The 24,449-nt window shown below is 36.3% G+C and overlaps 1 protein-coding gene and 1 non-coding gene across 2 annotated transcripts; both read right to left on the bottom strand.

The window, feature by feature from the left end:
- Positions 1 to 13,299: 13,299 nt before the first annotated feature.
- LOC112757300 (uncharacterized) lies at positions 13,300 to 15,226 on the bottom strand. Its single transcript, XM_025805895.1, has 5 exons — positions 15,103 to 15,226; positions 14,910 to 14,994; positions 14,463 to 14,697; positions 14,097 to 14,189; positions 13,300 to 13,545 (listed from the first exon to the last, which is right to left on the bottom strand). Exons 1-5 carry the CDS (start codon positions 15,224 to 15,226, stop codon positions 13,300 to 13,302), a joined length of 783 nt encoding a protein of 260 aa, XP_025661680.1.
- An 8,257-nt stretch (positions 15,227 to 23,483) lies between these two features.
- LOC112760157 (small nucleolar RNA R71) lies at positions 23,484 to 23,591 on the bottom strand. The gene has a single exon (XR_003180608.1). It is a non-coding gene; the product is annotated as a small nucleolar RNA R71 (small nucleolar RNA).
- Between the last annotated feature and the right edge of the window lie 858 nt (positions 23,592 to 24,449).

Genomic DNA, 24,449 nt, shown 5'->3' with positions numbered 1-24,449 from the left:
ATTTGATTATGTATTTGGATATTTTTCAAAATTTTGGAAAGGAAATATTTTTCACTTTTATCCCGGTTGAGTTTCATTTGATAAGCTTTACCTAACTTATTTTGTATTGAGTTTGATTTAGCATGCTATATGGTTTGTGCCATTGTTGTTCTTTTGAAAGTGTTGGACTCATAGCTTTCTTCCTATGAACAGGCTAAATTCTCTATTTAACCTTTCATCTCTATGAATGTCATACTTTACTTTATTTTTTACTAATCTTTTACATTTTGTGAACATTACCATTGATCTTGGTTTGTCCTATCTTTTGAATCTCATCCTTATGAGGGTCAGTTTAATTCGTTTCAAGTTAGTGCATTGTCTATTCTCCCATTATCTCTACAAGAGTTTTTAGTCAAAGATTTATCATTGAGAAATTACAAATGATTGAGTGGTCTTTTTCTATGACTTTTGTATTCTTTGGGATCAATTGAAAGCTTATTTGATGTCTCATGCCTAGTGGATCTTGTTTGAACTATTTTGGTTTAAGATCCTTTCTTGCAAGGCTTGACTCATTTTTAGTACATCTTGAACTTCTTGAATGTTCTTCATAGATGGTGATTTCAAGAACGCTTTTGGAGTCTTGTTTTGAACCTTTTAAAGAAGTTTTGAATTCTCTTTGAAGAAATATTAAACGGAATTTACTTTCTGTTGCTTGATTGAGATTGAAACCATTGTTCAATTTTGATGAAGTTAATTTAAAAATCGGCATGCGCTATTTTAAATGAGGTTCTGGAGAACTTCCTTGATTAGTGGAAACCGATTCATTTGTAAAGCACCACTTATTTCCTTTACCAAATTGTAAGAAAATTTTTACCTCAGAATTTCTTTTCTAAAAAGAGTTTAACTTCCTCTTTCGTCCTTGCTAAACCTTTTATACACGCTTGTTAAATATGGACTTTGGAAATTTTTAAACAAGCATTTGATTTCCCTCCCGAGTTTTATGAATTGCTTTTGGTTAGGTCGTGCACCTAACTATCTTTCTAAAATACTTGAGGAAATATTTTAGCTATTAGTCGAACTTGTGTGCATTTTGTTTTAGAACTCTACAAAGTATACTTCAACATGAATTTGCATTAAAGTAAAGACACGATTATGCTTTTGTTACTCTCTTGAAGTATGGTTGTTGCTTAACTTCTGTTTTAGACCGCAAAGTGATTTTTTTCGCAAGTTTTCGGCTCTTAACGAACAGCATATTCGGAAGTATTTTAATTATGCTCTTGAGTTCTGTGAGCTTGGTCTTGGGTCTGAGATATTCTTTTCTGTAAACCTTATACTTCTTCGACTCAGCTTGAATTTGTTTCAAACTAATGCGCTGATCCTTCTCCTTGTTGATCCTATTGGATTTCTTTGATTCAAGGGTTATCTTTGAGGTTGTCAATTGAATTGTGTCTAGAAAACTTCATTGCTTGAGTATCCTTGGTTATCTGGGATTGGATATATTCTCTCAAATCTATTATTGCTATCCTTGACATTTGACTCTCCTTTCTAAATCTTGTATCCTTCTGAGTAGACTCGAGAATTGTTTTGATATCACGTGCGACTTGTAGACGTATACGTAATGCGATACGTTAGTTTTTTAAGACGTGATATGTATATATGGAAGGTAAAGCGGTAGGTGTGTAACGTTATGATGAGTTGTGGGTGTTTTATCCCTTGCAAACGAGCTTGCGGGTGTTAGGCTTATGATTGGCTATGAGGTTGAAAAGTGCTTGACAGAGTTGGAAAGTTGAAGCCTTGAGGTTGATATGAGATTAGTGTGCGGATGCTAAGCACGTTGTTTTAACCCCATCATGTTTTATAGCCTTCGATGCCTTGTTTTACTATCACATGTTTGAACCATGTCATCTTTGCTTTGTGAACGCCTATCTTGATTGGCACCCTATTTTGGCACCTCAAGTTTTGTGAGGCATTGAGGTCATATGACCTTGTGCATTGAGCCTATCTTATAACGCTTGCTTTACAATCACACTCATGCTTTGTATCTTTATACATACGACCATCCAAGTATTTGAAAACCGTATATATGTTTATACGTTGAGATATTTTTGTTTCTTTCTTAAATGTGTTCAAAGGTGAACTGTTACGAAATTTCTTTCGTTTTGTATAAATTTTCGAGGACGAAAATTTTTATAAGGTGGGTAGAATGTAAGACCCAAAACCTTTGAAAAAGGGCTATCATTAGCTAATTTCAAATTCAGTGTTTCTGTAGCTTTAATTTCGAAAATTTCTCTATTAAAGAAAATTAAAGCAAGTTTTGATTTATTGAATTTGAAATAAATTGAGATTATTATCCAATTTTACAATTATTGGGTTATTTTCTATATTCAAATTATAAAGTTGGTAGTTGTGAAATAATAAGGATTTCTATATGATTTGGATTAAATAATTAATATTTTAAATATTAATATTGCTATTTTGGAAAATAGAGAAATTAATTATGTTATTTCCAATTTTTAGATTTGGAAATTTTATTGAAAATAATTTGTAAAATCGAAGAGCAAATAGTATTTTCTATATACAATTAGTGTTGGATTTAATTTGAGTTTCAATTACTCTATTACCCTAATTTTATTAAAATTACCTAAACTACCCCTAACCCTAAAAACCCTAACCCGGTTACCCATTACCTCTAACCCTACAGCCACTAAAACCCTCCCCCAACAACCAGCAGCAGTAACGCTGCAATGGAAAAGGAAAACAGAAACAGAAAAGGGAGATGGAATCTGAGTCGCGCCAGGGGAAGAGAAGAGGGAGGAGCGAGCTAGCACCGATGGGCCTCGCCGTCACCACCGAGCTGCTCGCCGTTCACCATCAACGTCAAAGAAGAGGGGAAGGAGGGGTGTCGCCGCCGCGTCACCGTCGCCTTGTCCAGATGCCGCCTTGCCGCCGCCATGGCGCACCGAATGAAGAGAGAAGAGAGCGTGCCGCCGCGCCACTGTCCAACCCGTCGCGCCTCGCCACCCTTACCGTCACGAGGAGAAGTCGCCGTCGCTGTTCCGTGTGGCCGCGTCATCTTTTCCGTCCTCGGAGATCCACGAGCAGAGGGTGCACGCGCGGGGGTGAAGGATGGCGTTGCTGTCGCCGCTGTTAAAGCCGCCGCCAGTTGCGCCACCATCATGCCTTGACTCGCCACCGTCAATCTCGTCGCAGGCCACTGCCGCCGGAGCTCATGTCACCGCCGTTGAGCATCATGAAGAACAGAGAGCATGCTCGATGAGTGAGAAGGGGTGGAGGCTGGGTTTCATCGCTGTATTGCTACCTCTGCCGTGCCCTGCTGAGGCTTCTAGAGCCGCTGCCATCACTGCTGGAACGGGCTGGAGCTCATCGCGAAAAGAGAGAGGCTAGGACTAGCACCGTCTTGCCTGGTAAGAACCCGCAACTGCTGCTTCTCTTGCCCTGTTCTGCTTTGTTCTACTCTCTGTTTAATGGCTGTTCTTGGTTCCTTGCTGCCCGCCAGGGTTGCTACCATCGATTTGGAGTTGCCATAAAAGTGGCTGTTTCACTTTTAGTATTCATCCTTCGGTGGTTGGAGTTGCTGCGAGTTGGGGCCACTGGAAGAGTGTTGCTGTTGCCAGAACCACCACCAGGACTGCCACTTCATGGTTCAGTCACTTCTTATTTGCGGTAAGCGTTTACGTTCCGGTAACCCCTTTAGTTGCTGTCCTGTTAAACGTTGAGGTGTTGTAGCATTCGTTGTTATGAGAGTTAATCTCGTTTGTTACGTGTTGCGATTAGAGTTGATGTGGTTACTACAAAAGTGAGCAAAGCTGTGGTTCAAGCTGCTGGTGATTTCGGGATGAGGCGGAAAGGACTCTGTGAGACGTTTGGGTTATGGAATTTGCATTTTGAGGTAGGGGCGCTTTCTGAAAACTATAGTTTATTATTGGTATTATTACATATGGATACTGATGTGAGATATGGTGTATTTAGTGATTGTATCTGCCTTATGTATTATTTGATTGACTCGAATGATTATGGATGTTTGTTTGGCTGAATTGTTGTGCGGCTTTGTGAAATGTAATGTTTTGAAGTGATTCTTTAAAGATTTGAAATCTGAGTTTAATCCGTTGAGGATTGATTTGATTTGAGTCAATTATTTGATGATGTGAAAAGTCGAATGCACTTTTGAATTCAGCCTGGTTTACTTTAATTGACTTGATCTTGGACAAATGATTTGTTACTGAACCGTTTCTTTAAAGCTTTGGAAATGAGTTAAATCGGTTGATATTGAGTTGACTTTGAAATGGTTTTCTTGAGATATGCCACTGAGGCGACTGTTGGATTTAGCTTGCTTTGAATTGGTTTCTGGTTTTGAGCTGTTGAAAAGGAATGAGAAACGGTTTAGTTGGGACCCGAACCGGGTGGCAAAAGTCCAAGTTTTAGGGGAGGTGCTGCCGAAATTTCTACAAAATCCTAGTCTTGTTTGAAAAGTTATTTAAAAAGGATTGGATTTGAGAAGTTGTATTATTTGATTTATTAAGAGAATATTTATATTTTCAAGCTTAATTTATTTAGTGAACTTTATGCCTTGAATTTGACTTATTTAGAAATGAACTATTCTTACCGTTTGAATCACTGAAAGAAAGAATGATGCTCTAATATTGATTTCAATATAAAAAGGAGCTTTTAGTGATTTCAAAGGAATCTAGACTTTTGATTGAGTAATTAAGTTTGAGGCATTTTGGAAGAGTTATAAAAATGGGTTCCAAAAAGAAACCTGAAAGTGGTTTGATTCAAATAAACCGGTTCCTTTTCAAATGAGTTGATTTTTGGACCAGGTTGGAACTTGTGATTTTGTATGTTCGGTTTCATAATAAATTCAGTTTTATTTACTTGAACCGAGAATCCATGATTTTAAGAGTTTCAATGAATTTTAAGGAATTGATATAGGTTGACCTTCCCTAAAGACTTGGGACTCTGCCGAGAAGCTTTTATTATAAAATCCCATTGTTGGACGGGTGATTTTGAATACTTTGAAATAAATCCTTAACTTGCCATGATTTTGGAAGTTTTGGAAAGAGAATGCCGAGAGTGGCTTTGTTTTAAAAAGGGAACTCACTTTGAGTAAATTTGGCTTACGAGCCTGAGATGATTTGAGAAATGAGATCTTTAAAGCCAAAGGCTGAAAAGAGTTGAAATTTGATTTCAAAGTGAAATGGCTTGAGAAAAGTGATTTATGGCTTTAATGCCGGTTTTATGAATTTAATGATGTCGAATGGTGGAAGTGCTGTTTTGTTATGGGCCGGAATGGCTGGGTATGATTATTAATATTGGTTAGTTCTGGATTGAATCGTGAGTCAGAATGGCTATGTATGATATTGATTTATGGCTGATAGCTGAATGAGTTATGGGCCGTATGGCTGACTATGAATTTTGAATTTTAAGCCGAATGGCTGAGATGGATGTTGATCCATGGCTGTGACTGAATGAATATATGCTTGAGATACCTGGGTAGTACCAAGGGTTGTGGTTCGTCCCACTTGCTCCAGGTTAGAGACTGTGACGCCTGGGTAGTAGCGGTAGTAGTGGTGATTCCACTCGCTCCAGGTTGAGCTTTTAAACACCCGCCTGGGTAGTAGCCGCAGTAGTGGTTATTCCACTGGCTCTGGGTCGAGCGGGTAGTAGCAATGAGGTTGTAGCTCAAACTTACTTGCTCCACGATGGGTGTTTCTGTCCATGGTTAGCTACCAGGACGTGTCTGGTTGGCTATATAACCGACAGATGATATCATCAGCCACTAGGGACAGGCATGCATCATATGCATTTATGTGACATTGTTTGGGTGTGCATATTATATTTGGTTTGCCTATGTGATTAATTGCTAACTGTTCTACTTGCAATAACTGTTTGTTTGTGCTTGCATCTCCCTATTTGTGTTTGCTACTGGGACTCTGTTGGACTGTGGTGATTGGTTGTTGTTGGATTGTTTGGGCCTAGGGCCGTGGTTGGAATGAGATGAACCAATGGTTGATTTTGGTTTTGTGCTTCTGGTTTGGAATAAAATATGAAAGGCTATTTTGGTTCAGTTTAGATAAACCTTTTTGAAAGGCTTTTGATGTTTTGAAAATTGAACTGTTCCTCTTTCAAAAAAAAAAATATTTCCGAATTTACTTTTATTGTAAACCGTTATTTTTGAAAAGAGGCATAAGACGGTTATTAATCACTGGTACGGTTTATCTTCATGTATCCTATTACAGTAATTCCCAAAAACCCTCTACTGAGAACCCTTTCGAGGATGATATTCTCACCCCCTACATTTTTTCCCCTTTCAGGATAAGGGCGCAGAAGTCACGAGAAGTTTATTTAGTTGTTGAGGTACTCTGTATTGTTTTAGTTATGGTTTATTGTACCCTCGCCTTCATCTTGATATAATCTGTAAGAGGGTTAAGAATTGTATTGATTATTGCTTGTAATATTATTTGTATATATATTTATGTATATATATATGGATGTACTCTTTATGAGTTGTTGTGAGTTGTATGGTATTTATGGATATACGTTATCGAACGAAAGTATTTTTGGGAGCGGTTTCGCGGTTTAAAGTTTTAAACGGGCTCATATTTTAGTATTAAATAGTATAAGTGTCGTCGTAACGTCCGAGCTATCAGAGTCGTGCAGCCAGAAGCGTGAGTTTTGGTAGTTAGGGTGTTACAAGATACATCGATATTAGGATTGCTTTCAGTTTCAGATCTGAATCTAGATTAGCTTTACATTAGTAGTTTATGCTTTTGCCTTGTAATTTTGGATGCTGAAGAGTCATTACCTCCGTGAAGACATTACTTTAGTTTGTTTCTTTATTCCTTTACTCTTATTAGTTGCTCATTGACCCTATTCAATTAAGTATGTTACATTTTGAATTTATTAATATACAGAGTTGCTTTTCATTTTAATTAATTTTAATTCTCTATTTTATTTTAGTTAATTTATTATGTCTTCTTATATTTTTATGAATATTAATTCTATGTCAATGGAGTAGATTTCCTACTTGACATAGGGGTTGATTAAGAGGAGACACTTGAGTTGGAATGCTCAAGCGCTTAGTTAAATTAGACGTTGTTGGCTAATTCTGTACCTACTAACGCTAGACCTTCCCAAGGGAGAGGACTAGGATTTGCGGGTAAGAGTCAGCTCAATCACTTGACTTTTCTTTATTTAGTAAGGGTTAACTAAGTGAAAACAATAACCTCTTTACACTACACTTGAGAAAATTCCAACAAGGATAGAACTTCCAATTAATCATTCCCCCAGTCAAGGCCTTTTGATATTAATAATAATTCTTAGTTCTATCGCTTTATACAATTATTTTTATTCATGATCAAAACTCAACTTTTCTGGAAACTTCTAGTTAATAAAATAGCACTCTTTCCTGCAACTCGTTGGGAGACGACCTGGGACTCATACTCCCAGTATTTTTATTTCTAAAATTTGTGGCAACCCCTTTTTAAATTGGTGAGGCAGACTTTAGCTGGTTGAGAGCTATACTTGCAACGCATCTCTCTTATTAAGACTTTCTTAATTGGTCTGACTTCTGCCACGCACCAATCTTGTTTGAACTATCTTGATTTAAGATCCTTTCTTGTATGGCTTGACTCCTTTTTAAGTACATCCTAGACTTCTTGAATGTCCTTCTGAGATGGTGATTTCAAGTATACTTTCGGAGTCTTGTTTTGAACTTTTTAAAGAAGTTTTGAATTCTCTTTAAAGAAAATTCCAAACTAAAATTTTTCTGTTGCTTGATTGTAATTGAAACCATCCTTCAAATTTTGACAAAGTTATTTTAAGGTTGGCATGCACCATTTTAAATGAAGTTTTGGAAAGCTCCCATATTTATCGCAAATCTGTCTGTTTGCAACGCACCACTTATTTCCTTTACTAGCTTATAAACAAATTTTTACCTCGAATTTTTTTTTCTAAATAGAGTTTAATTTCTTCTTCCGTCCTTTCAATAATTTTATACACGCTTGTTTGAATATGAACTTGGAGAATTTTTGAACCAGCATTTGGTTTTCTTCCAAGTTTTATGATTACATTGGTTAGGTTGTGCACCTAACTATCTAAAATATTTGGGGAAATATTTTTGTTCTTAGCCAAATTGGTGTTCATTTGGTTTTAAATCTCTTCCTAATCTATTTCAACATGGAACTGTATTAAAGGATGCCACATTTATACTCTTGATATCCTTTTTCAAAGTGTTTGTTGCACACCCATTTCTTTGAAAATATGAAATAGTTTTTGAAAGGTTTTTCACTCTTCATGAGCAATGCATTCGAAAGAGTTTCATCCATACTCGACTCTTGTAAGTTTGTCTTTGGCCTTGGATTTTCTTTTCTATAAACCTCATACTTCTTTGACTCAGTTTGAATTTGTTTCAAACTAATGCGCTGATTTTTCTTCTTATTGATCCTATTGAATTACTTTGATCCAAGGGCTGTGAGTTGATTTATTTCTAGCAAACTTTATTGCTTGAGCATCCTTGTTTACTTGGAATTTCATACATTCTTTCAAATCTATGAGTATTATCTTTGACATTTATCTCTCCTTTCTAAAATCTTGTATCCTTCTGAGTAGACTCGAGAATTATTTTGATGTCACGTACGACCTATAGACGGAGTAATGCGATGCGTTAGTTCTTTAAAACGTGATTTGTGTATACGGAAGGTGAAGTGATAGGTGTGTAACGTTATGAGGAGTTGTGGTGGTTTTGTTCCTTGTGAAAGAGTTTGCGGGTGTTAGACTTGAGACCGGTAGTAGGCGTACAAGGGAAGTGGAGACGTAGAGAACTCTCGGACGAGTTGTTTGATATGGTATGGTTAGTAATGGTGGAAATGCATCTGGATGGGTTGGAAGTTGATGTTTTGGAGTGGGTACGTTATCGGTAAGCGAACATTGTATCTGTTGCCTTAAATACCAGCCTACCTTGTAACGCTTGGCCACTTTAACTACCGTCTTACTTCTGTGAATGCCTATCTTAAAAAGCTTGCACCCTATTGTGTTTCTCTGATTTTTGCAGAACCTTGAAACTATATGGCCTTTTGCATCAAGCCTTTTGTATTTTCTGCCTTACAATATACCCTAACTTTATACTTAAGTCTCATGGTTATGTGCTATTTGAACATTTATACGTATATGTATATGCTAAGATTTCTTACATTTCCAAAAAGCATTTAAAAGTAGAATACTAAGACTAAGTATTATTCTATGTATTACTTAAATTTTCGAGGGTAAAAATTTTTATAAGTGGGGTAGAATGTAAGACCCCGGATTTTGGAAAGTTATTGATAAATTATTTATGATCTAACATATTTAATTAAGATTATATTTTAGAGATTTTCGTATACAAGTAGAATAATTCTTATTTTTAATTTAGAGTTCTTATAATTGAAAAATAATAAATATTTTATATGTCTTAATTTTAATATCTAGATTTTTAATTTTATTTTATAAATAAAAGAGAGTTAATTTACTTATCTCTGAGTTTTACTAAATTAGTATTTGAATGGAAATAAATTAATAAATTGTAATTGGAAGGTATTTTTAAGATAGAGATTTTATATTTAATTTGGTTTTTGATTATTATTTTATATTTCTAATTATCCTATGAAATTACAAAAATACCCCTAGCCCTAATTTTACTCAACACCCTAATCCCCTCCAACCCTAGCAGCCACCGAAACCCCCCTCAAAACCTCAGCAACAGCAACGCTGCAATAAGAACAAAACAAAAAAAAGGGGGGGGGAGGGTTAGAAGGAAAACCGGAAGAGGAAGAAGGGAAGGGAGGGGGAATTGCACAGCTGCCGCTGCCCAACCGCGTCACCGTCGTCCCGTGGAGCCATCGCCGGACCGCCGCGCATCAGGAGCCAGGCTATCGCTGCTATTCCTGTCGCAGAGGAGAGAGCCTAGAAGAGAGAGAGAGGCGAGCACGAGCCAGGGCACGCGAGAGGGAGCCGCCGCTGCTGAGTCGCTGTTCTACCATGGCCGTCGTTGAGGAGCAAAGACGCGAGCAGGGGGAGAAGCCGCCGCAGCCGCGTCGTCGTGCACCAGAGAAGGTGGAGAGCGATTTGGAGGAGAGGAATGTGCCGTCTCCCTTCGCGCCGTCACCTCCAGTCCGCGTCGCCACCGTACGCGCCGTGACCTCCAGCCGCGTCGTCACCATTCATGCTTGCTCTGCCGCCGTGAAGCTCGCCGCTGTTGGGGTCTCACCGCCGCCGTCGTCCTCACTGCGTCGCCGTCATCCTTGCCACAGAGTCAGTCGCTGTCATTTATGGCAGAGCCAGAGAGAGAGAGAGAGAGTTCGGGAACAGAGCAAACGAGAGAGAGCTGAGGCTGAGCTGGGAGTCCAACCACCGCGCCCAGTCGTCGTTCACGTCGCCTCCATCGGAACTGCCACCCAAAACCCCGCTGCCGTCACCGGAAAACTCTACCGGTAAGGGTTTTTATTGAGGTTTCTATCTTTTTGGATTTCGAGAAGCTTTTGATGCTACGTGGTTATTATAGTTGATCCACCGGAGCTTCTGGTCGTTATTGGAGCTGTTGTCGGGTCGGTTCGGAATCGCAGGTGGCTCATTTTGTTATTTCGGTAAGTATGTATGTTTCGAAAAGTCTCGCGTTAGTATTTTTTTGTGTTTGGTTAATGAATATGAGTTTTGGTAACGTGGGGTCGACTCCTGATTATTATATATTGTGATTAAAGTCGTTGTGATTGTCGAGAAAGCAAGTGGAGCTGAGGTGTTGGTTGCAGTCGATTCGGGTCGAGACGAAAGGAGTTAGTTAACGAGTTTGGGTTGTGGTTTCAACGTGTCGAGGTAGGGGTTTTTCTAAAATTTCGATTTTATAATTTGGAATTACTGATGTGAGAATTATATACTTTTCAGTGATTGTATAAGTCTTATGTATTGCCTGGCTGTTTTGGATGAATATGATTATATGTTTGATTGGGTTATTGTTTGGTTTTGATAAATGGATTGTTGCCGAATTGTCACTTTAAAGTTTTGAAAATGAGTTTAATCGGTTGATAATTATTTGATCTTGAGACGATTTCCTTGAGATATGAAAATGAGGTGAATGTTGGATTAAGTTTGCTTTTGAACTGATTTTTGGTTTTTAACCGTTGAAAAGGATGGTGGATCAGTTTGGATGGGACCCGGAAAGGGTGGCAGAGTCCAAGTTTTAGGGGAGGTGCTGCCGAAATTCCAAGAGAATTCGGGACTTTATTGAAATGTTATTCGAAAAATTATGAGTTAAAGACTTCTACTATTTTATTCGAATTATTAAGAAAGGGATGACTTATGCTTTTGAAATGAATCATTGAAAAGGAAATTGTGATTTAGTTTTGTTTCTTAAGAAAAGTATTGTATCTCTTTTGAAATGGATTGTTTGGGCCTAGGGCCGTGGTTAATTATGAGATGGGTCGATGGTTGGTTCCGGTTGTGTTTCTGGTTTGGAAAATTATGAAAAAATTAATCTGGCTCAGCATAGATAAACCTTTTGAAAGGCTTTTGAATTTTTAAGAAATGAACAGTTCCTCTTTCAAAAAAGATTTCAGATTATTATTTTATAGTAAACCTTTGCTTTCGAAATGATGCATAAGGCGGTTATTAATCACTGTAATGATCTTATCTCGTATATCCTATTATAATAATTATGCAACCCTATAGTGAGAATCCTTTCGAGGATGATGTTCTCACTCCCCTACAGATCTTCTCTTTTCAGGTTACAGATGACGAAGTTCAGAAGATATTATTTATTTTCTGTCAGACGATATTTTTGTATTGTTTTAGTACTTATGTTTCCCTTGCCTTTAATTTTGCAAGTCTTGTAAGAGGGATAGGGTTGTGATGAGAGTTTTATAACTTATATATATATTTCCTGTGAGTTTTATAACTTATATTGTAAGCCTGGATGTATGTTTATCAATGATTTGGGTAAAGTTTTAAACAGGCTCATATTTTAGTATTAAATAGTATAAGAGTCGTCGTAATATCCGAGCTATCAGAGTGGCGCAGCCGGAAGGGACTAATTCATTGCAGATTGAAAAAAGTTTATTGCTGGCCAATAGATTATTGCATGCATACACAAGGCATGATTCAAATCCCTAACACGTGCATAAGCAGAATAATAAGTTAACTACTAAATCAGCTTAACTTAGTTAAAGTTTGAGTAAATATGTTACTTCTTAAAAATATAAAAAAAATTATTTATTTAAAAGTTAAGAGAATAAGTACAAAAATGAATTAAGAGTTAAGACTCCTAATATTTTTCTTTCTTAAAAATTCATTTTGATAAATTATTTGTAAGAAAATAAAATTTTTACTCAATCAAGTCTAAGGCATCTTTTCACTTTACTTTTCTTTTTTATTTCAACCCACAAATACACCCTGAAAGAATGTGTCATAAGAATAGAAATGGCAACTTAAAATCAACTCAAAACTAATTATTAATATTGATTCCGAGTTTTCACTACAACAAGAACGAAGATTAGCGGTGGTTAAAATGCCAATTTGCGACAGTTTTAAATTGCTGCTAAACATAACACCAACGACAATACAAACGCAGTGCATAAGGGGGCGGGGATGACATTTTGCGGCGGTTTCCAGCAACCTCAGGCATAACCACAGCAAATCAATTATTTTGCGTCGGTTAGTTTTGCGGCGATTTATCACCAAGAGAGATTTAGCCAGTATATTTGCGACGTATTTTAACCGCCACTATTTGCTTCCTATGTTTTATACGGTATTTATTTGCGGCGGTTTCAAACACTAATTGTTTAGGCGCATTTTTTTATAAATTCTAAAATCTTATTTTGATTTATTTAATTAATCTGGGAGTATTTCGTAATCATATGGAGTATTTTTTTATTTTAAAAATCTTTTTGTTCCCCTTTAAAGTTCTATATTGCAGGAAAAAAACTCAAGAATATTTAATTGCAAAAAAACTAACATATTTATTGTAATATCAATAAAGTATTTCAATAGTCACCTAAAAACGTAAAGTATTTGGCTAATAATTAATGTTGCATAGTAACATAAACAAAACATATACTGAAAAAAAAACTATCACACATATCCTAATTTCTATTTCCCGCCATGTCCATCCAAAGAATTCATCCGTGCAGCGATGTCTGGTGGCAGCTGCCCACCTTGCTGTTGGACTATATAACTCAGCACACTCTCTAATGCCTGTCTCTTTGTTTTCTCTGCTGCTATTTCATCCTCCATTGCCTTCCTTTTCAAATTTTCTGCTGCTACTTTATCCTCCACTGCCTACCTTCTCAATTTCTCGGTCGTCACCTCCGCCTGTAGTTCAAACAGCATCCTTTGGGCCTCTTCTGTTTGAGCTCTATCCACCGGCAGCTGCGCACTCAGATGAAAGAGTTGACTTGGTATCGGCCCGAAACCTATGCCACGCACTCTACCCGAGCGCTCTTTACGGAGAGCTTGGGCAAGGGAATCATTTTCAGACGATATTCTCGTAGTTTCATCCAACTGCTCAATCTTAGATATTTTTTTCTACAGACGTAAATAAGAATACTCAATCACACTAGGAATATAGCATACTCAAGACATTTTAATAATTAAACCTAACATGTACCATAATAATTGATTAAGTATACTTACACCAATCCTCTACGCTTCTTCGTATATGTAGGTGCCATCACGTCGTTTGTGCATTAGGATCCATACTTCTCTTCTATCTACTCTCCTCCCTTGTTTTTGTGACTGTGACAATACAGTGTATACCATAAGTTTCACCTATCTAATTTTCTCCAATAATTTTTTTTCTTCTTCCCTATAAATAAATCCAAACTACATACCAACCAATTTATTTTTCCTCAATCGATTAATAATCTAATGATTGCTCCATTTATTTTACAAGGATTGAGTAATTGATTATACCTAAATAGTAAATTTATTTTAATAGCTCCAGCGTTTATTTTTTGAAAATCAGCATCAGTTGTCAATTCCTTATAAATCAAAACTAAAGAATGATTTGCTTAAAAGTATAGAGAATTATTCGAGACAATGATAGGCACCTATACTTGATTAAAAATCTATATTACCTCTTGTTCCCTTGCCCTAGCCAAGCTTTTAGAACCGCTAATGTGCATGTAAAGCTGCTTCTTTTGATTCAGCACATTTTGCTTGCACTTCGCCTATTATGTCATCAACAGTAACATTGGTTAGACACAGAATGAATACATACAAGTGTACCATAAATAGTTAAATATTCTTATGTTTCTCTTTTACTTTGGTGTATTACTTATATATACGTTCTTTTTCTATTTTTTTGAAAAGTAATGTATATAACTCCAAAAAAGCTTGAATGCAATAAATTAATCTCAAAGACTGAAAATTAGTTGGTATTATATGCCTTTATATAGATCCTAGGTTGATTAAAGACAAGGGCTACTTAAAAAATGGGGTACCTTTGTGGCAGGATCATTACGATAATCAATGAACCACCTCCAATGCTCTCTAGGAATTTTCTCCGGGCGGTTGTTAAGATTCTGCTCAAGTGTCAAAGTTGGTTTGTAATGTGAGTCATACAGCCTCCCACTTGTATCCTTCCAGGACCTCTCCATTTGTTGCAAAAATGTTTTCTTGATTCTACCACCGCTATCTTCTTGAAAGTGGAACATCTCCTGCGATGACAATGTCCAACTGTAAGTAATTGTAAGTTGAAAGGTTTAATATGATTAAAGAATGCCAAAAGTCATTACCTTTATGCAATCATCATAAACCCTGTCTTTGCCCTGCACCTTTGCCCAACTCTTCTCACAAATAGGAAATTTGCTGTAATAAGATCCAGCGCTCCTAGAATGCCACTCAAAAGGTCAGCTCAATCTCCGACTGCTTGTAGTTCCTCGTTGAACCTCAGTATAATCTTCCTACCATTAAGAGACCGCTTCATATCCTCCCTCACACTCATTTTTGCGTGCTTGACTATTCCATCAGAATCTATAAAAATCATATCTTATTTGTGTGTCCATTGTGCCCAACATGTGAGAAACATAACAATATCATTGGCTAATCAATTAAAAAGTCGTATGGTTCAACACTTGTTACCAATGAGATCAACATCCCAAAACTCAGTAGTCTTTAGTCCTTTGTGCTTTTCAGCATCAGAAGCAATAAACATCCTGTCAATGTGTTCATCAAACAAATCCACCTCGTTCGCCTTCGGGTCCATGTTTTCATTGCTAGGTTATGTCACTTGTACACTGTTAGCTGTCTGTGACTCAGGTCTTGGTTCACTCCGGGGCGGACGAAAGGGTCGGAGAGGAGCCGTTGCGGAGACCTTACCGTTACTTGGGGGGGCGGGGAGATAAGCCAGTCATCGTTAGCGGATGGTGAAGACGCAGGAGGTGCAGTTGGAAGCTGCTGACATGGTGGCTCCACTCTTGTGCCTTTCATGTAGCGAGCTTTCCTTGACATCTTAAAATCCTTGTATAAACACATGTAGCATGCCAAAAAACATTAACTAATCTTAGACTAATATAATAATTAACAGGTGATGTAATTAACATAATTGGATAAAATAGTAAAGGTTGGTTTACATTATTTGTTGAATTCGTATCATTTACTAGTATATAATTTTTGTAATCTTGATTTCTCTCTTGTATAGGTGTGGTTACTACAGAAAGTGGACAGTTAGAAGTAAAATACACGCACAAAGACAAACAAATATAGAATTGGATACATACACTCACAAAGATGGGCCTGGTGGCATATTTTTAAATCATACCCAAAAATAAGTTAAAAAGAAAAATTACAAAATAAAAAACCTAATACATACTAAAATTATTTGTGTTAAATTTATAATATTTTTTAATATCTTTTAAATATATCTGAAAATATATTATAATAAACTAAATATTGTTTGGATTACATTATTCAAAATCACTTTTAGATGAAAAATTACAAAAAAAATATAAATTTAAATAATTATTTTGTATTATCTTATAATTTTATTTTAAATATTTAAATAAATTTTAACATTCTTTTTTTAGTATTCTCAGTATTCTTTAGTACTCTAATAGGATTAATAGAATCATAATACAAAGTAAAAAAATATTTCATAAAAAAAAAATAACAATAACTGTAAAAGAACTCATATAAAAAAAATAAAAAGTTTCATAAAAAATAATAATATGCATAAGAGAGTATTAGAAAAAAATATTCTAAAAAAATAAACATATAAATAATGAAGGACATAATTGGTACATAGAACATAAATTTCAATTCAACATGAGAAGGTGAACAGCATAAATCCAAATACAAATTAATAGAATTTGTTCCAACTATATGAATTGAACACCACAAAAATACATTTGGCTTTGGAGGACCCATTTACTCATAGCATCAAAAGTTGAATACTTAGCATTAATCTTCTAGAGCGCTAAATTTAAATGTCACTCATTAATAACCTAAGGTGATTAATTAGTTCTTCCAACTTGCATTTGTGAAGTAGGTAAATATTATTCCCCTTTAAATTGACTGAGTTTAATTAATAGACAAGTACCAGTAATAATTGATGCATCATGCTAGCTCTGTATAGAAAATAACATTAGATATATGTACGTATATTAATTACATAAATGGACCTTTTTTAAATCAGAAAATAATTCAATGAATCAGAGGCCATATTTTTTAATTTTTTTCCTATTTATAATGAAGATATGATTATACAACCCCCAAACCCATCAAATCTTAGCTGTGATTGTTCATATCCCCATATAATTTTTTTAATGGAATAAGGTGAATAAATTAAAAATGTAGAAAAGAATGCATGTGATTATATATGGTCAACAATTAAAAAATGCAAGAAACTGAAGCAATAGGAGGAAGATAAGGATTAGCATGAAGATGGGAACTTGTTACCTCAACGAGCACGACGAGGTGTGGAAGAGAACTTAACTGATGACAATGTGGAAGAGAACTTGACTAATGATGGTGAGGGAGCCAAGGACGCACAATTCCGACTACGATGCTCAGCGGCGACAAGGAATAGACAAATTTCCATGGCAAGACAATGTGTGAAGCAAAAATAAGGATTTAGTTGGGGAAGAGTGGGATTGTACGTGCGAATTGAGAGAAGTTAGGAAGTATAATTACTTAATTAGTTAGTTAGTGGTGTGGGCCTTGACTAATTTAAAAAAGATCATAACCTGAAGTAGATTAAACTGATAATAATTCTAATAATTCAGCGTTTTTATAATTACAAATAAAAAAAATACTTAAATGGTCAAATTTGTTTACTAATCTGATCTAACTTAAATTTAAAATTACAATATTAAATATTTAAAAAGGTAATACAAATCAAAAATCTTTTAAAAAAATTCGGGCAAAGTGTCAAAAGAAATATTTAAAATTTATCACAATTATGTAATGGGAAAGTAATAATATATTTTAATTCAATAAGTAATCCCAGAGAGAGAACGGGAGAATAACTTAGAAATGAAACAGAGACAAAGATACTTGTATCCCGGATAAAAGATAGCATATGAATGGTATTAGAAAGGTTGCTTACTCATGGTAAAATTCTGCACTTTTAAAAAATTACTGGAAGAAAGAATTTCTGGTTTCAAAGCCAAAAAATGAACTGAAAAAGATAAGCTTCCTTAAAAATTGAAAAAAGAAAGGAGGAACAGAAGTTAGAGTTTAAAAATATAAAAAACAAAAATATAAGTAAAAAATCATAGTGAATCAAAGTGAAATCCGAGATCAAATTGAATCAATAATCTTGATAATCTTAAGAAGTTGCAAATAACAATTTCTTCAATACTATCCTCATGGAATAATAAACGCTTGTTGTTTCAAACATAATTAGGAAAAGAAATCATCATTTGTTCATGCAACTCAGAGAATATGATAAACAAGCTCATGCTATATACTTTTAGGTTCCATGTATGTTCAGCGAGAAAAAGTAGGGTGGAAAAAGAAGGCTAATTAATGAAAATAAAAATCTCAATAAAATAGACAACCATAAATCAGGAAGCATAACTTATTACCAGCATAAAAAAATTCTGTTGGATAAGAATAGTCACCAGCCAAGAAAATATAAGTACATGTACACTAACGCAATATTGCCAAGAATAAGATTTAAGGAGAGTTGGTCATTGACATGACGCAAACACATATTGATAATCATTCCCAATAAGCGAATCAAGTTATATTACAATTTAGAAAGTGCAAATCCTAAAGCCAATTTATTATCAGATGAATCAAGAAGTATTAGGCAGAGACAGAAAATGGTGTAATTTTCAAGAAATCAAGTACCTACGTCCTCTTTCTTGCACTCACGTAGGAGGGATTCCAAGAATTCTCTTCGGTCCTCAGCAATATAATACATAGAGGCAAAATAAAACCTCAGAGCTGATTTAAATTTTGTGATGAACTAACAGCAAGAAATGTATCATGTCAATCTTGTATTATTATCAAAAAACCCAGTAGTAATGCTCTGATTAGCAACTCCCAGTTTGTGTTCAACAGAAGCTCTGACTTGTTCTTCAACAGTTTAGACCTTTTTACACCAAATGCAGAATTAGATACTTAGGTAAACATGATAATTTGGCACAATATAAATATTATTACCATATTGGCACAAGCGTGGCCTTATTAGCATCAGAGACAATTAAATGATAAGTTTGTCAAAAAAATGCCTAAGACTAGAAGTATATCACGAATTTTATAGCATGAGGATGCAGCAAAAAATATCCAGATAAAGATTCCAGTGATCCACGGTTAGGCTTGTACAGCAGATATGCGTACTTTCCATTCATAAATCTCACTAAAAAACCCTGATACCCGTAATTGTCAGGCTAAAAATTATACTCCATTATCCAGCAGTCTTGTCTGCATCTTTTCCTTGATAATCTTATAAATTTCTTCTTTTTTTCAAAACCAAATAGAATAAACTCCAAAGAAACAGACAAAAAAATTAGTTTTAAATGGAATTATAACCATGACAATGTAAGCTTGTTCATTTAGTGATGCCAAGGCATCTTAGGCTAGTTTCACTAGCCTTTTTCTTTTGATTTCATTAGGTTTTATGCACTTTCTTGAGCCATAAGTAATCATTTGGGTTAGAAATTCATGTATGCCTTGATTCATTCAACCATGGTTATTTTGATGCAATTTCATGAGACTTTGGCCATAATTACTTGTGTGCTAAGAATGATGCAATCTCTCATGAAGATTAGTAAGGCTTTGATGCATATATTGGTTGATGACAGGTGAAGAAATGTATGGAAGAAGGTTGAAGAATGGCCATGGAAAGGATGAAGAGGAAGCAACGTTGGTGGCCAAGTTAGACCACCAATGTTGCCTCAAACGTTTAGAGGGAAGATTCTGCATAATTATCTGATACTCACGTTGGAGGGAACGTTGGTGAGCCAACATTACCCCCAACGCTAGACACAAAAGGCTTTTTGGAAAATTGGAAAAATTGTGGTGATGCATACGCGTGCTACACGCGCACGCGTGAATTGTGAATTTTTTATAATCCACGCACACGCGTGGATTGTGCATTTTTGACAATCCATGCGCACGCGTGGATAGGCAACGTTGGAGGGAATGTTTCCAATCCAACGTTGAGGCCAACGTGCATGATCTGAGCTCCAAAATTTGGATTTTGAAAAGGCGAATCGACACGCACGCGTATGCTACGCGTACGCGTGAGCGTGAAAATCTGCAATTTACGCACACGCGTATATGACGCACACGCGTGGATGTATCAACGTTGGTGGGAATGTTGTTGGTCCAACACTGATGCCAATGTCTTCGAAAACGTTTTAAAAATATGAGTTTAGAAATTTGCATCCACACGCACGCGTACGTCACGTGCACACGTGGATGAACATTTTGACCCCAACCGCGCACACGCATAAGCAGTGTGTACGCGTGACGTGGTAAATTGTTCCATCCACATGCACGCGTAGGTCACGCGTACGCATGGACAAGAAAATGTTGGCACTCTAACGTTGAGTCAAACGTTGCTCAAAACGTCCAAAAAACCAATTTCTCTGAAGGACGTTTGAAACGTTGGCCCTCAAACGTGGACTCTAACGTGAGCATCAGAACTTGGCAAATTGAAGCAGATCTCTTCTCAACAGCAAGGGAAGCTATTGGGAGCAACTTCTACCCATTTCTATTAAGGCCAAAAGCCCAATTCAGAGACTGAAGACGAATGGAAGAAAGTGTATAAATAGCTTAGGATTCAAGTCAGTGAGGGGGATTCACGATATTGAAACTCTGCCAATTTCAATTCTGTATTTTGTTTTCTGCAACGTATCTTCCAATTCCGTTTTTCATTTTTTGAGCTATGAACAACTAAACCCCTTTCATTGGGTTAAGGAGCTCTGTGTAATTCAATGGATCAATATTAGTTTTCATATTTCTTCTTCTTTCTTTTCTCTTGATCTGGCTAGAAAGATTTCGTTCTTCATCCAATTGGATAGTTGTCTTGGAAAAGAAGCTATTCATAATTGGATCTCCTCTGAATCTTGGAAGAGGAATGAGGAGATCATGCTAGAAATGCTTTCTCACATTGGATTAGGTTGGGGTTTGGATGGATATCGTGACATGTAATTCTACCAACACTTTGATCTATGAATATGTGTGGTATAATCAGTGACCATACTTCATCTCTTCCCATGAGCACTTAAATCAAGGAATTGGGCAATTGTTCATGCTTAGAGAGATTAGATTACCAAGGAATTGGGATCTAATCATCTAAGATTTCCAAGGAGATCAATGAATACATTGATTGAGAAAGAGATGGAAATGAATTTGATATGGAGAATTATAACATCTCCTGATCCCAATGAGCTTTCCCATCTTTGATCTACCCATTCTTTTACATTCTGCTTCTTTAATTTCATGCTTAATCCCCACTCCCATTTAATTTCTTGCAATTTAAGTTTCTGCCATTTAATTACTTACAATTTAAGTTTCCCGCCAATTTATATTCTGCAACCCCAATTAAATTCTGATTTTGTTCAACTAGAACGATTCTCCAATTAACATTGATCAATCAACTAATCCCTGTGGGATTCGACCTCACTCTACAGTGAGTTTTTACTTGATGACAATCTGGTGCACTTGCCGGTAGAAAATTGTTGAGAGACAGTTTTCAGGACATCAAGTTTATGGCGCCGTTGCCAGGGATTGGTTTTGTATTGACAATTACTAAATTGGAGGATAACTAGATTGAGCAATATTCTTTGCTTTTGTTAATTGAATTTCAATTTCTCCTATTACATCTACTTTCTGCAATTTTAGTTGTTTCTCATTATTTTTTTCTTTATTTCTTTACTTTCCGTTAACACTAATCCACTGACTCATTAACTGATTGATTAATTACCTCAATTTCTCTAACCACACTTTTTCATTAACTGTGAAATCTTCACTTGCTAGTTGTTGCCTATTTTGGACTTTGTATGACAGGTAGAAGAGAGGTTTCAACCTCTTTTGACAGTGAACCGGAGAGAACCTTCCTGAGATTAAGGAGGGAAGCAAGAGGAAAGAAGGCCATTGTTGCAGAGGAAGAGGAGGAAGAGTTGGATATAAACATGGAGGATGATATGGAAAACCATAATTAAGGAGAGGTGAACAATCATGCCAGAGGAGGTGCAGCCAATCCTGCTGGACAAGAGAGGAGAGTTTTAGACTCCTATATCAATCCAAACCCAGGAAACTATGGTAGCAGCATTCAAAAGCCAACCATCTATACTAATAATTTTGAATTAAAGCCTCAGCTTATCACTCTCGTGCAGAACAATTGTTCTTTCGGAGGAAGTGCCCAAGAAGACCCTAATCAGAATCTTACTACATTCCTAAGGATCTGTGATACAGTTAAATCTAATGGTGTTCATCCCGACACCTATAGATTGTTACTGTTTCCATTTTCTTTGAGGGACAAATCATCCAAATGGCTAGAATCATTTCCCAAAGAAAGCTTGACAACCTGGGAGGATGTGGTGAATAGATTCTTAGCAAGGTTCTACCCTCCTTGATGAATGGACTTTTGTGTGGTTTAGAATTCACAATAAATTCTCGTTGCAAGTATAGTTTCTAAACCAACAATAATCCTTTCATACAAAAATTTTGTTTGTCACAAGTAACAAATCCCTAATAATCCTAATAACTGAAGTATTTAAACATCGGGTCGTTCTCCCTAGGAATTGCAATAAAGTGTTCTTGTTATTGGTTATGAGATGTATTTTGGGGTTTTGGGGATAATAGGCAAGAAATATAAATGGCAAGAAAAATAAACTAACAACTAGAAAAGCCTTGGCAAGGTTTGGTGGTCAAGGATCTCAATCCTTATCACTAACCACAACATGAGAATTGGCAAGGATCAACCCCATTAAGTCATCCTTTAACTAATAAAGGAAAGTCAAATGAGCTATGTCAATCCAAGTCCATAAGTCATAGTTCTCCACCAATTCAATTAGTGAGATCTAGAGTTAATGGCTCCCAATCATCAATCACTTGGACATTAGTAACTCAAGAATTCCTAAGTTACCTTCCCAAGCCAAGAGCACTAAAATCTACTCTAACATCCTTCCAAGCATTTTATCAAACACTTGGAAGGCCTAAAAGGAAAACATAGTAAATCAACAACAAGAACAAAATCTAACAACAACTAATTGCAAAGAATTAACAACAACAATTAAAAGAAACACAATTATTATGAATTACCTCTAATTGAATTGAAAGAGTAGAGAAGGAACAAGAGTAGATCTACAACAAAAGATAGAAGCAACATGAAGGAAATTACAACAAAAGAATAGAAGAATCATGATTGCAACAACAAGAATTGAGAAGCAAAAGTAGAAGAAAGCATGAGTCTAAACCTAGATCTAAGAACTAAACCTAATTCTAATCTTAATTCTAGAGAGAAGTGAGAGCCTCTCTCTTTAAAACTAACTAAAACTAATCCTAATGTGTGTAAATGATGTTAAGTGTTGATTCCCTTCAATCCTTCATCCTTTAAATGCATTTTGGGGCCAAAGTTGGTTGCAAATTGGGCCCCACAGCTCTCAGAAATCGCTGGACACATTTTCTATTAAAAAATCACGTGTGCCCACCGGCGCGTACGCGTACAGTGCGTGTGCGCATGGATGAAGATATCCAAATCTTTGGCTTTTCATGTGTTCTCTACTTTGAATGCTTTCCTCTTCACTCCTTTGATTCATTCCTAGCCTTTTCAACCTGAAATCACTTAACAAACAAATCAAGGCATCTAGTGGAATCAAGGGTGAATTGAATTTAGCTAATTAAGGACCTAGAAAGCATGTTTTCACACTTAAGCACAAATTGGGAGACAATCATGAAACCATGCTATTTTATTGAATAAATGTGGGTAAAAGGTGATAAAATCTCCTAAAACCAATACAAGATAAACCCTAAATATGGGTTTTATCACTCCTCAAAGAGTGAATAGACTGAGAACTGAGGTGCAGATATTCAGGTAGCAGGATGGTGAAACTTTATATGAAGCCTGGGAGAGATTCAAAGATTTGACAAGGAAATGCCCCCCTGAGATGTTTAACGAGTGGATGCTGGTGCACAGAAATCGTGATTCACACTTTTCACATCTCCGCACAACTAACCAGCAAGTGTACTGGGTCGTCCAAGTAATAAACCTTACGTGAGTAAGGGTCGATCCCACGGAGATTGTCGGCTTGAAGCAAGCTATGGTCATCTTGTAACTCTCAGTCAGGCAGATTCAATTGGTTATGAGGATTTGATAATTAAAATATAAATAAAACATAAAATAAAATAAAGTTACTTATGTAATTCATTAGTGGAAATTTCAGATAAGCGTCTGAAGATGCTTTGTTGCTTCTGAACCTCTGCTTTCCTATTTCCTTCTTCCAACCATGCGTGCTCCCTTTCATGGCAAACTGTAAGATCCTCTCAATGAAAAAATTCCTCTACAGTTTCTGCACGGCTAATCAACTGTCAGATTTCTCGTCTCGGATGAAAAATACCAGGCACAGCTACCGCATGGCTAATCATCTGTCGGTTCCCGCTAGCATCGGAATAGAATCCATTGATCCTTTTGCACACTATCATTGCGCCAAACATTCGCAGGTTTGAAGCTTGTCACAGTCATTCCTTCCCGGATCCTACTCAGAATACCACAGACAAGGTTTAGACTTTCCAGATCCCAGGAATGCTACCAATGATTCTAGCCTATACCACGAAGATACTAATCTCATGGACTCGGTCCGTGTATTAGATATCCAAGAGAATATTCTCTGGCTGTCGTCCAATGACTACATTAAACATCATGTAGACCGCTTTGTGGTTGTCAGGCACGTGGATCTTGGCTAAGCGAGTAACGAAAATTGGGTGATTGTCATGGGTCACCCCTTCATTCTGACTTAACTGAAATAAGTACG

Source organism: Arachis hypogaea, chromosome 16 (genome assembly GCF_003086295.3).
Source record: "Arachis hypogaea cultivar Tifrunner chromosome 16, arahy.Tifrunner.gnm2.J5K5, whole genome shotgun sequence".
In the NCBI taxonomy this organism is placed as follows: Eukaryota; Viridiplantae; Streptophyta; class Magnoliopsida; order Fabales; family Fabaceae; genus Arachis; species Arachis hypogaea.
The sequence above is the reverse complement of the archived record's forward strand: the minus strand, read 5'-3'. Positions and strand labels throughout refer to the sequence as shown.